Genomic DNA, 12,982 nt, shown 5'->3' on the forward strand with positions numbered 1-12,982 from the left:
CTCCTTCCAGACCGGCAATCCTAACTCTGTCTTGTATTTATAAAACCCCTTGTCTTCTGACCCTGCCTCTTCCATACCTGCACATCCGGCCCCCTGCGGAGTGTAAAGGACCGAGCCTTGTTGCCCCTGATTTACAGATGAAGAAACCAAAGCATGGAGAGGTTAAGTGACTTGCTTCAGAGGTGACAGAGCTGGTCACGGGGGTGGGGGTGACAGAGGGTTCTCTCTCTGACAATCTGCACCTTTGAAGATTCACTGACAGTCTGAGAAGACTGAATCTTTGAAGGACCGGAGCACAGGGCTGCCAAAGGATTTGTGTAAGAAGGACGTGCAGCTGAAGCACGGAGCTCATACAACATCCCAGCCCCCCAGGAGTTCAGAGGAAGGGGCAACTGCGGGGAGGAGGTCCCCCGGGCACCCTCACCGCACTCACGCACACCATCCCCTCTGCTCAGAATCCCCAGGAGGGGCAACACACAAACACCACCTAATGACCATGTCCAGCTCTAGTTCTCGGGTTAGCTCCATCCTCCCCGTGAAGGTGGGAAAAGACTGTGACGCTTCTGCAGTCAGGCGTCAAACATCTCTGTGCACATCCTCCATCCTCCCAAACAGAGCCTTCCTCCCTCCCTCCTGCCCTGCGTTCCCTTCTGTCCAGTGGGTGTAGGCACCCAGAATTCAAAGTACTTAAACATCATCCTGATAATAACATGAGATTAAACCTCCTGCCCCCAAACAGAATGGGCCATCAACAGTCAGAATCAAGTTCTATGGTCGTTGTCACTGTTCTGTTATTATTACTACCAATACTGCTTAGCAGCACAACTCTTCACCCCCCTTACTGGCTTCTCCTCTTGACATTTGAATGTGGGTGCTTCCCGGGCTTCCCCCTCAAACCCTCTTCTACACTCTCCTCCCGGAAAAGTCATGCCCCTCCTGCAGCTCCTGCCACCTTTCTTTTGGCGACACCACGCAGCATGTGGGATCTTAGTTCTCCGACCAGGGATCCAACCCGTGGCCCTGCAATGGAAGCGGGGAGTCCTAACCACAGGACCGCCAGGGGATTCTGATGCATAAATCTGCGTCTCTGGCTCTAACCTCTCTCCTGAGCACCTAAGCGAGTTTTCAACTGCCTGATGGACGGATGGTGCCCAAATGGGTGTCCTGCAGGCAATGCAAACCTCCTAGTCCAAACTGAACTCATTAGCTTCCCTCCAAATGACCGCTGCTGGGGCTCTGCGAACGGCCCTTCCTCCGGCCCCACATCCAGCCAGCTGTCCGGCCCCAGTTCCCCCTCCTTCTTCACCTACGTTACATGCATTCATTTCTCTGTAGTTAAAGCCCTAATCATGTCCCTCCGGGGCCAGTTCAAGATTCTTCTAACCGGCCCCCGCTGGAATACAAGTTCCCCGAGGTCAGAGCTGTTTTGCTCCCCACTGGATCCTCCACCAAGTCACAGGAAACCCTTCATGAGCAAAGGTCTCTCTATCTCTCCTCCACCTTCACATTGCTAAAAAATTCTTCCCTGAAGCAAAGATCCAATCACGTCAAGTCCCCAAAGACATATTCTGTAGGTCACCAATTGACCCCAGTGTTCAAATTCCTACACGTCGTAATGAGCTGGGCATGTAGCTCCAACCTGCCTGTCCAGCCCCCTCCCTTGTGTCTTCTCAATCTATCTGCCCTTTACTAAAGCTGCCCTGGGCTAGTCCTTGTCTTTGGTACATATTCTTTTCAATCTTTGTATCCTCTCTCCTGGAGGGAAAAAAAAAAAAGCATCTCTCAACCAACACCTTCTCTGCCTGGAAAATTATTTTATCGTTCAAGACTTAGCTCAAGTGTCCTCTTCTTTGGTAAGCCTCCCCCCGCCCCTCCTTCTTCCCCAGAGTCTCCAAGATACATCTCCACTATGGGACCTGCTATAGGAATTATGACAGTGAGTTCTATACCGGGGCCAAGGCCCGGTGACCTCCTAGCGATTTCAGTACCACACACCTGTCCCAGCCTGTGCCATCGGGTGTTATTATGTATTTGTTACACTATATTCCTTCAAAACAAACGAAGCTCTTGGTAGGCTAATCCCAGCATGGTGAATGTAGCAAACATTCATTATTCATCATCAGTTTGTTAGTGATGACGCTGACAGCTCAGATAGTTATGATACTTCCCCCTAGTCATGCATTTGATGCTCACAACAATCATGGGAGCCAGATGGTCCAAGTATGTCACAAATAATGAAACTGAGGCAGCAAACAGGTTACCATCACTTAGCCAGATGGTGACAATAGCAAGGAAAACGGACTCCATGTACTTTCTACTGGGCCATATACCTCTCCAGCTCTTTGCCTCAAGAAATGAAGACATACCCACCAAGTCATTATTACCAGCAAAAAAGCACCTCCCATCCATAAAACAATGGTGGAAACAGTTTGGTGTGATGAAAAAACCCGGTCCACCACTTACAATCCAAGAGAAAAAATCTGGGCATAGAAAAATCTAAACATAGAGTGGCCCCAATGAGCCATCGAGTACATGCTGTCATACTACCACTTCAAGTTGCAGATGCGACTCCCAGAAGAAACTGAAAATGCATCCTTGGGTTAGATTCTGACACTGAGACTCAGAGTTAGTTAACAGAGGCAGTGTAATAGAACAATTGCGAGCCTCTCCCAGGATTAAGCCTCTACACCTATCAAGTTTCTACAAAACAAGCAGATCCTGTTATTTCTGCCTGGAGAGAATCAGAATCTTCTGACTTTAAGTGTTAAAGGATTCTTCTACATACTGAGGCTCTGAATTTGGAAACCAGCTAGATGAGCCGCAATGTTGTACAACAACCAGATTTTAAAGAATCCACTGTAAGAATGGATTTTCTTTCTTTCTTAGAAGAACCTCTCTCTTGCTGGTTCACCCAATTCAATCACATATCCCTTTTATAAATGCAATCAAACCAAAGAAATAAGGTCTTCTTGTATTTTGTGACTCGGAGAAAAAAGGCATCTCGAACACGAGTGACCCTCCTTGCTCGGCTCTGCTCCCTCACTGGTAATTCCAGGCCGTAAAAGTCACCCACTGCAAACAGAAACGTGAGATAACCAGGTCGAACTGTCATTTCCAGAAAACCTTACTCATCCTCTCCCTTGAAAAGGTCAGTTTATTGGGATAGTGATGAAATGATTATTAACCAGTCCTACTGGGCTCTGCAAGTCCTCTCACCTCTAAGGATAAAAATCCATTCCTGGAGACCAGGCATTCCCTGGATGTGCTCACACCTGTGTACACCCGTAGCCCCCTGCCCTCCTGGGGCTGCTTGTGGCTTTACCCCACGGTGAATTAAGGGAGGCTCACCCACCATAGTGCTCCCAAGTTTACTGGCATCGCCAGACAATGTCAAGAATTATTTTGTTTTACTTCTCTGATGTTCCCAGTTTACCGTTTCAGATGAATGAAGCAATTACAATACTCTCAATGAAGAAGCTATATTACAATGCACTTTCAATTCCAGTTTGTGAGCAAGTTACTTGATTATTTCTATTTGTTTTTCTTCCTGAGTGGATAATTTCTTCTGTCTTAGAATAGTAGAGCAATCTTTTTCTTAAAGAAGAAATACTGGGCCAAATGCTTCCTTAAAACTTAGTGTCTTCAGCTCATACCATCAAACACAAACATCTTCCTGGACAGTAGAGTGAACAGCGCTCAGATCTCATCAAATATCAAATCTTATTCTTAATTCAAAGCTGTTGAAGGAACTTTTCGGCGTGCCCATGATCCTCAGCTATAATTTTTCTTTTTATCTTTTGATATGTACTAATTAGATTATCATCTACATCGTATAAATGAAAAGACAGGTTTAAAGGCTGGCCCCGAAGAGATAAGTCTCGACCAATAGGCCTGGCCGCTTATCCGTCTTTGTCTATTTGTGGGACCTTAGGAGATCAACCTCCCAGAGAATGTCTCTTCAAATTAAAAAGAAAAAAAAAGAGAGAGAGAGAGAGAAAAAAATCAAAATCTCTTCATTTCACTGGGTTGTTAAGAAAATTAAAGGTGGTGATACACCTTGCAAACCATAACATTCTAAGCACATACTAGCTAAAGTTATTATTAGTGCTTGACAACATGGCATGGAAAAGGACCCCTCCAAGGAAGGCTACCCCATTGGGAACGATAAATAGGAGGGGATGGTGATGGCCTGACAGTCACTAAGGCCATCTCATTGGGGACAATAAACAGGAGGGGATGGTGATTGTCTGACAGTCACTAAGGCTATCTCATTGGGGACAATAAACAGGAGGGGACGGTGATGGTCTGACAGTCACTAACGGAAGGCCCCAGAGACCAGCCATTTGTTTTCACACCCTTTCCTCCTCAGGGCAGGTGAGACTCAGAGCATATCTCATTCATTCTGACCCCCTTCCTCAGACAGTCACAAAGAGACTGGAATTGAAATAAAACACATCCTGATAAGTTCATGAGTTTCTAGCCCCTTCCCTCTCTCCATTCGGAGCTCAAGATTTAGGCACTGTGGCTCTCACTTTTTCTCGAGTTGAGAGATTCTGTTGCTGTTGTTGATTGGCTTATATATTTTCTGCTTTTGAGTCACAACACAAAAGAGCGCCCCTGAAATGCAAATCAAAACCACAATGAAAAACCACCTTACACCTGTCAGAATGGCTATCGTCAAAAAGATAACAAATATTAATATATTAATAGTATAGCACAGAGAACTCTTCTCTATACTCTGTAATGACCCACATGGGAAAAGAATCTAATAAAGAGTGGCTATGTGTATATGTATAACTGATTCACTTTGCTGTACAGCAGAAACTAATACAACATTTTTATTCAACTATAATCCAATAAACAATTTTTTAAAAAAGGACAACAAATAATAAGCATTGGTGAAGATGTAGAGAAAAGGGAACTCTTGCACACTGTTGGTGGGAATGTAAACTGGTGTAGCCACCATGGGACACAGCACAGAGGTTCCTCAAAAAATTAAAAATAGAATTACCATATGATCCAGCTATTCCACTCCTGGGCATATATCCAAAGAAAATGAAAACACTAATTTGAAAAGATACATGCGCCCCCATGTTCAAAGCAGCATTATTTACAATAGCCAAGATATGGAAGCAACCTTAATGTCCATCAACAGATGAATGGATAAAGAAGATGTGGTATATATATACAATGGACTATTGCTCAGCCATAAAAAAGAATGAAATTTTGCCATTTGGAACAACATGGATAAGCCTAGAGAATATTGTGCTTAGTGAAGTAAGTCAGACAGAGAGAGACAAACACTGCATGTTTTCACTTATATGTGGAATTTTAAAAATAAAACAAATGAGTATAACGAAACAGAAACAGACACAGATACAGAGAACAAACAAGTGGTTACCAGTGAGGGGAGGGGCACAATAGGGGAAGGGGATTAAGAGGTACAAACTACTATGTATAAAATAAATAAGAGGGACTTCCCTTGTCCAGTGGTAAAGAATCCCCCTTACACAGCAGGGGACACAGGTTTGATCCCTGGTCAGGGAACTAAGATCCCACACGCCTCGGGGCAACTAGACCCTTGCACCAAAACTACTGAGCTCACATGTCTCAACTAGAGAGCCTGCGTGCTGCAAACTACAGAACCCACGTGCCCTGGAGCCTGTGTGCCGCAACTAGAGAGAAGCCCGCACGCCGCAAGGAGGGATCCCGCGTGCTGCAACTAAGACCTGATGTAGCCAAAAATAAATAATAAAATAAATAAATAATTTAAAAATAAAATAAAATAAATAAGATACAAGGATGTAATGTACAGCACAGGGAATATAGCCAATATTTTATAATAAATTTAAATGAAGTATAATCTTAAAAACTATCAAATCACTATGTTATACACCTGAAACTAATGTAACATTGTATATCAACTATACTTTAATTGAAAAAAGAGTTCTCTTACTCCAAGGTGGGGCAGGCCACAGTTCCAAAATATCTGATAACTGTGGCTTAAAGAGAAATACTTGGGTTGAAACACAAAAAGCAAAAAAACGCATTTAGAGATTAGCATTTCCATGCCTACGGAGAAAGTTTACAATTAAAAGGATAATATGGGTCACCATGCCTCACTATCGGGGTGACCCTGAGCAATAATAGTTCCTACTTCGTAGAGCTGGCATGAGGATTAAATGAGTTCATATATGTAAATGAGGAGAACAGCATTGGCACAGAGTAAGCACTGTCTAAAGGTTTGCCATTAGTATTATTACAACAATTGACAAATTTTTATCCATCACTCAGGTGTTGGCCAATTTAAAACTTGTCCCCCCCAAAAATAAAATAAAATAAATAAAAGTTGTCCCATCTTTTTCCAATCTTCCATGGTTAGCAACAGTTGACAGTTTGTTCTTGTGAGAATGGACCAATAAATCAACAAAATGTTGCATCTGATCCATGAGAATCTACGTCTGATGCCTCTGTCCTAAGTGCTGTGGTTGGTTTTGGCGAAATGCAACTGTGCTTCTAAACAAATCAGAAAACCTATTTTTCTGCCCCTTTCTTTCCCTCAATTCAGAGACGATGATCCCAGTGACCTCTTTAGACATATTGTTACTAAGTGTGGTTATTTCAATTATCAAACACCAAATGAGCTTGCAAAATAAGACAAGGATAAAAGAAGTCTGGAAAAATCACCTTCCTCTTCAGTATCAATAAATAACGCTAAATTTTCAATTGAATTAAAAATGTACGTGAAGAAAACAGTTTGATGCAAGCTTCTGCATTCAGACTTTCGACAAGAAACCAGCCCTTACTTGTCACTTTCCTAAGGATCAAGGACTACATTCAATTCCCTTATCTTCGTATCCCCAGGGCATGCAACAGACACTCACAGAAGATAGATGAATAGACGGGAGAAAACAGAGCTGGCTTTTACCCACAGTGTTCAGAACCCATCAAATTCCTATAATCACAGAATTAAAGAATGTTCGTGATAGGGAAGGAATTGAGCTCAGGAGAAGTTACACAACTTGCCCAAAGCCACGTGGCTATTTAACAGCAGAGACTGAACTTGATCTATCACCCCTGTAAAGAACACTGGGCTCTCAAGCTGTACCAGAGCTTCCCAGCTAAGGGCAAGTCTCCGTGGCCTTTTGGAAGCTTTTGAAATATGCCTCTGACACCAGGAAGAGCGCCACATGGGTGCTTTTCTTCCCGTATTTAATCAATATTTACTGGAGAGCAATCTTCACCTACACTCTTTGTTACTCTCAGGAATTAAAGAACCACTGACTCTCTCCAACTTGCCACTTCAGGCCTCTGAGATGAGAGATTCGCTATTTGTGGTATGAAATCCTTCTCCTGTCTCCCAGAGCTTTCCGATTTCACCTCGGGGATAAATCAAAAGCGTTTCCATGCTGCTTATATTAGAGTGGCTTTTGTTGAAGAAACATGCTTTATAATTTGAGACGCTGGGACTTTTGTTTACAGACTGAATTAAGTACAGGTTGAAACTGTGGCTTTTAGACATAACATTGCAGGAGAAGCTTACGCTCTACCACGTAAGAAATCTTTCTCAAACTCCAAGAGACGGGCACCTCCAACTCAGTGAGCTGGGCAGACAGCATCTGTTCCTGCCTGCTGGCACACAGCTCAATGCTACGGCCACATGGCCCAAATAAGACCTCCAGGAGCTTAAGCCAGCGGTACTAGTGCCACAACTCTGATGTGCAGACAGGGCAGCCCAACGGGGAGTGCCCTGGGTCAGAGACTTGGAAGCAGAGAACGGAAACGGAGCATAGCTCAGATGATATTACGCTCCTGCTCTAAACCCTTCAGTGGTTCCCACTGCCTGCCGTGCGACACTCGGAATCCTCACGGGGGCTTATGATTGGGTCCCAAACTATTTACTCCTCCTCCTTACCTACTGGTTCCCTGCAGGTCTACCATGTTCTAGATGATCCAGGCTGTTCTGTCTCCCTGAACAGTTCAATGACGTCACCACCTCCACACCTCTGCACAAGGTGTCTCTCCCCTGAGATGCTCCAACCACTGCCTCCCTCAGATCTCATCCTAAGTGCCACCTCTTCTCTAGAACCTTTCCTGAGTTCTCCTCCAACCTCCCAGGCCTCCTCCGAGTGGAAGTGGCCTCAATCGCCATGACACTCTTGTAGTACTTCTGTAACCGCCCATGGTAATTATTTTCTAAACGGTGTGTCAGCAATTTGGGAATGTCTTTTCTTGCTGTCAGTCAGCATTAGCTGAGCATCTTCTGTGTGTCAGATGCTGTGCTGGGTGCCTGGGACATGAAAATAAATAAAGTCAAGGTTCTTGCCTTCAATGGGCTTATGCTCTAGTGGATGAGATGACACTAGGACAAAGGGTTATACCTAGTGCAGGGGGGAAATGAAATATGAAAGAGATGATGGCATTTTAAGTTGGGTCTTAAAGAGAAATGTGTTCCCTGGGCAAAAAATAGAGAGGAAGGAAGGGTTCTTCTAGGGGAAAAGAACATTATATACAGCAGTGCTTGTCACAGGTTTTACTGAATGAATAAAACAAAGGCCGGGAAGGTTACAGATTGGTTAGCCCCCTGCTCACTACTGTCTACATTTACTGAGTGTGTTCACGACTCCCATCCCTCACAGCAACCCCGAAAGTTAGGCAGCATCATCCTCATTTTATGGATGAGAAAACTGAGGCTTCCAATGCCCAAAACCCCAAAGCTATCAAGTAGCAGAGCGTGGCCAGTGTTCCTGATACTATAAGGTTGTACTAATGAGTTCGCCTTCAAGGACCTAAACATAAAGCAAACTCTTAGCTCTCTTCCTCTAAGCCTGGGTGGACCACTCTGGGCAGACCTCAAATACCCAAAAACCATCTCAGGGAACACATACTGCGAGGGAAGAAGAGAGAAGCAGCCGAAGCTGTGCTGCGTCCAGATTCTGGGAACAGCGAGGCCCTGTGTCTCCCTATAAACCTGATGTTACTCCTCTCACAGTATATGGTTTTAGTGGCCCCAAATGTGGGTCCTCTTTCCTAATATATAAACGGCAACCTGGAAAGAGCCGTCCAAAAGTCACCTCAGGCCAACTCAGGCTCATTAAAGCTCCCTTAGGGCTCTGAGAATTGAACTGAACCTCTGGCTTTCTAGGAGAAAGCACTTCGTTTTTGACAGAGTTCTCTTCCCTCCTTTTCTTCATCTGATCACTTGCTCAATTTTTCCCTTTCTAGTTCAGGCTTTTTCTGTAACTCCTGTATTGGGCATATGCTCTTCTTTTTTTCCCTCCTAGCTGAGACTATTATATCTTGCTATTGTCATGTTCCTTTTCCATTGAAAGCAATCAAAAATGAAAATCCACATTTCAGAACAGTGTCTATTAAATAGGCACCTTTTCATGGTTGGAAAAAAAAAAAAGACAGCACTCTCTGAGGGCTGACTTTCAGTTCTGTGTATCACCTAAAGATCAGACGCTTGGGTGAGACTTTTGCCTCTTCACAGGCCATTTGTATTTGGGTATTTGAGAGAGACGGCAGAAAGTCTCGAGTCAGAACCAACTTGTTTTAAGGAATTCTTCGTCGAAAGCATTGCTAATCAAAGTGTGGTCCTGAGACCAGCAGCGACTGCATCACTTGTGAGCTTGTTGGGAACGGAGACTCTCAGGCTCACCCCAGACCAGCTGAACCAGAATCTGCCGTTTTGCAAGATCCCAAGTGATTCATAAGTACATTAAAATTTTAGAAGCACTGGTCTAGAATTAAAATGAATTTGCTTTAATGAAACCACCCTGTAGCCTCCACGTGGACTTCTTTCCTAAGAAAGAAATCTCCGTACAGTAAACTCCATAGAACATCCTCCACCACGCTTTTCCACCCAAACTGTTTATTCATGGAAGAATTGTGAAATGATAAATCAGCTTCCAGAAATCACACTCAGCCTGAGGGAGTTCCAGATGACACAAAGCTGATGGCCAGCCTTTCTGCAGCGTGTGGGAACTAAGAAGGGAGAAGTAGGGCTTCCCTGGCGGCGCAGTGGTTGAGAGTCCACCTGCAGATGCAGGAGACACGGGCTTGTGCCCTGGTCCGGGAAGATCCCACATGCTGCAGAGCGGCTGGGCCCGTGAGCCATGGCCGCTGAGCCTGCGTGTCCGGAGCCTGTGCTCTGCAACGGGAGAGGCCACAACAGTGCGAGGCCTGCGTACCGCAAAAAAAAAAAAAAAAAAAAAAAAAAAAGAAGGGATAGGTAACAGGCAACCCTTGTCCCGCCTTCTTTAAGGCCCTGGATCTTTCTGTTGATATCTTTGCCTCTCGGAAGAGGGGAGTAAAAGACGTGTTGTACAACCGCACGGGTGACTAATGTGAGACTGAGGGGGCTGTGCTGTGTACTGAGCTCTGAGATCCTTGAGTGGGGGGATGCTCTGTAAACACAAATGGCAGAACCAAGAGCCAGCCAAGTCCAGGCTGTGCTCACACCTCACACTTCCAATAACAACAGTCAAGACACACACAGATGAACCCTGACTAACCTGTCACCTACACTGGAGAAAGGAACAGAGAGGATGGAGAATCACGTGCACCTGGTTTAAGGAAATGACAGCTAGAACTGGAAGAAAGAAAAGGGAAGAGGGGAGGTGATGACCAGGCCCTGCTCGAGGCTGTCTTGCCCACCTGGTCTCAGTCACCCTCCAAGTGGAGCTAAAGCTCACGGGCGGACAGAGGCTGTGACCAGAGCCCTGGCAGGCCACACAGGTGCTGGCCTGCCATCCCACTTGACCTTGGTCTCTATGAAGAGGACACCTGCCTCAGAGACATTTTTATAAAAAAAAGGGAGCACCAAAAAAGTTACCCCTTGTTGAAAAACCAAAACCGGGTCCCCCAGCAAAAGTGAGTGTTTTCTCACTAATTCCGATAAACATGCACATCACAGGAAGCTCCTTTAGACTCCTGGCATCTTTCAGACCTCTAAGTGCAACCGATGGGTTATTGATTCCTCTGTGTTAAAGCCCAACTTGGTAGTGCCCTCCCCCACTTCTACTAATTTTTCACTCATTATTTCCATCTTCACCTTTGAATTCTCTAAAACGGCAATATTTTAAAACACTAAAATGGTTTACTTGTTATCAATCAATATCTGCTTTTCCACCAATTATAATTTCTTTGTAGATTAACAGTTTTTCAGCTCCAGAAACATGATTCTGTCCTTTTAATATGCCCACATCAGCAAGCTCTCACAGGAAATCTGGAACGGACGGCAAAGAGCAGTGGTGGCAGAAAGACCCTTAGGCTCTGAAATTCAGACAGGAATGCCATCCATCTTCCTCTACCACAACCAAAAGACAGCCCTCCCCGCCAGAACCGAATATGTCAGATATCAGCCGCCTCTGAGGACTGAGGCTCTGAATTTGATTTCAGCTAACTTCCACTTCATAGAAAAGCACTCGACTTTATTCCCCCTGTAACTCAGACCTGGATAAGCCAAGCAGTTCTCCAGAAACACATCTGAAGGAACAACTGTGCATCCCCTCTCCACCGTCAACATGCACGGGCATGCCTGAACACACCACCTCCCAAGGCAAAGAGAAAGTTAACTTTCAAATAAAGCTGTCCTGCAGCCAGTCTGGTCACATTTCCAGACCCTTTACATTCACAAAGGTGGTTCTTGCAACTCTGGCCTAAATCCAGAAGCTGAAAACTGACCTCTCCCTCCTGAGGGCACAGACCAGGGTCAAAGGTCCACAAACACACGTTCGCCACAAATACACCACTTTCTTTCTCTCTCTCTCTCTTGGCCAAAGTGAGAATAATGGGCCAGGCTTATTGTCTTTCCTTCAGAGAAGCCAGGATGGGCGGCTGGTGGGAAGCTCCAGACAGAATGTGGGTGTGTGAATCTATGCAGGCTCCACAGAGGAATTTTCTGGGAACTCCAGGGGTTTTGAAGAAGGGTGGTCTCAGGCTGGGACACAGGGGCTCCTCGGATTCTCGGGTGCCCCAGAAGTGTGGGGTGTAGGGGGGGCGTAGTGGCAAGGCTATCCTGCCAGCCAGGCTCCCCTTCCCTGCCGTCCCAGGCCCTCCCCACCACGGCGGGGTCACTCACCGCCCGTGAGCTGTGCAGGGCCGAAGCACAGCGCCAGCTGAAACCACAGGATCACGGCCAAGAGTCTCTGGGGGGACTGAGGCTGCTGCTGCTCTAAAAATCCATCTCCATTGCTCGGGTTCATTCCATGATACATCTTTCATCCACAGAGGGCATCCGGCTTGCAAGAGTCTGCGACCAAGAGCGAACACGACGATACCCCAGGCTGCCAGGGCGCCGGGGGCCACGCTCCCCCTCCTCCGCCCTGGGACCGGGACCCTCGGCTTCCCCTGCTCCTTTCCCATTCCTCACCCGCGCGGCCCCCGCCCCCTTTCCCACTGCGAGCTCCCCCCTCTTCTCCCCAGCGCGGGGTACACTGAGTAACTGCCGCCGCGGGATGCTGCGCGTGCGGGAGGGATGGAGGAGGGGTGGGAGGGCAGGGGTTAGCGCACATTGGCTCCGTGCCGGTCCCCCGGATTCAGCGGCTGTGACCACGACAGGAAAGTCTAAAGCCTTCCAGCCTCTCGGGGCTGAAAAAACACTTTTCCCCGGGCCTACACATTTCACTCCTAGCAATCTCACGAGGTGGCACCGGATCCCCCCAGCTACTTCTCTGGTTTTCCCCAGGATCGGGATGGGTCCTACTGCCCAGTCCCCAGTGAGATTTCTCTGCGCTGTCAAAAAATTCCTCCCTCGGGGAGCAGAACCAGGCACCAACTCCCCCTCCTCGGCCTGCGAGCGCCTCCCCGGGATGGAAAGCCCCTTCCGGGGCTCTCGGTCTTACCTGTGGGTCTCATGCATGCAGCTTCCTTCCCTCCTCCGCCTCCTCCCCCCGCCAGTCTAACCCGCATCTGTGCGCGACCTCTGCTGCCGCCGCTGCGCGAGCGAGCGAGACGGAAGCCGCGGCGGCGGCGGCGG

At 46.6% G+C, this 12,982-nt stretch overlaps 1 protein-coding gene across 2 annotated transcripts in view; it reads right to left on the reverse strand.

Moving 5' to 3' along the window:
* Window positions 1-12,976, reverse strand: part of SUSD4 (sushi domain containing 4) — a 119,005-nt gene extending 106,029 nt beyond the window's left edge. For both annotated transcript variants that reach the window (XM_027122269.1, XM_027122270.1), the window contains exons 1-2: window positions 12,849-12,976; window positions 12,086-12,256 (exon numbers count right to left, since the gene is read on the reverse strand). In XM_027122269.1, the coding sequence (XP_026978070.1) occupies window positions 12,086-12,221 (136 nt within the window). In that variant the 5' untranslated portion in view covers window positions 12,222-12,256; window positions 12,849-12,976. The remainder of the gene's footprint in view (window positions 1-12,085; window positions 12,257-12,848) is intronic.
* Window positions 12,977-12,982: the final 6 nt, after the last annotated feature.

Source organism: Aethalodelphis obliquidens, unplaced genomic scaffold (assembly GCF_003676395.1).
Source record: "Aethalodelphis obliquidens isolate GAN/ISIS:26980383/991018 unplaced genomic scaffold, ASM367639v1 scaffold24, whole genome shotgun sequence".
Lineage (NCBI taxonomy): Eukaryota > Metazoa > Chordata > Mammalia > Artiodactyla > Delphinidae > Aethalodelphis > Aethalodelphis obliquidens.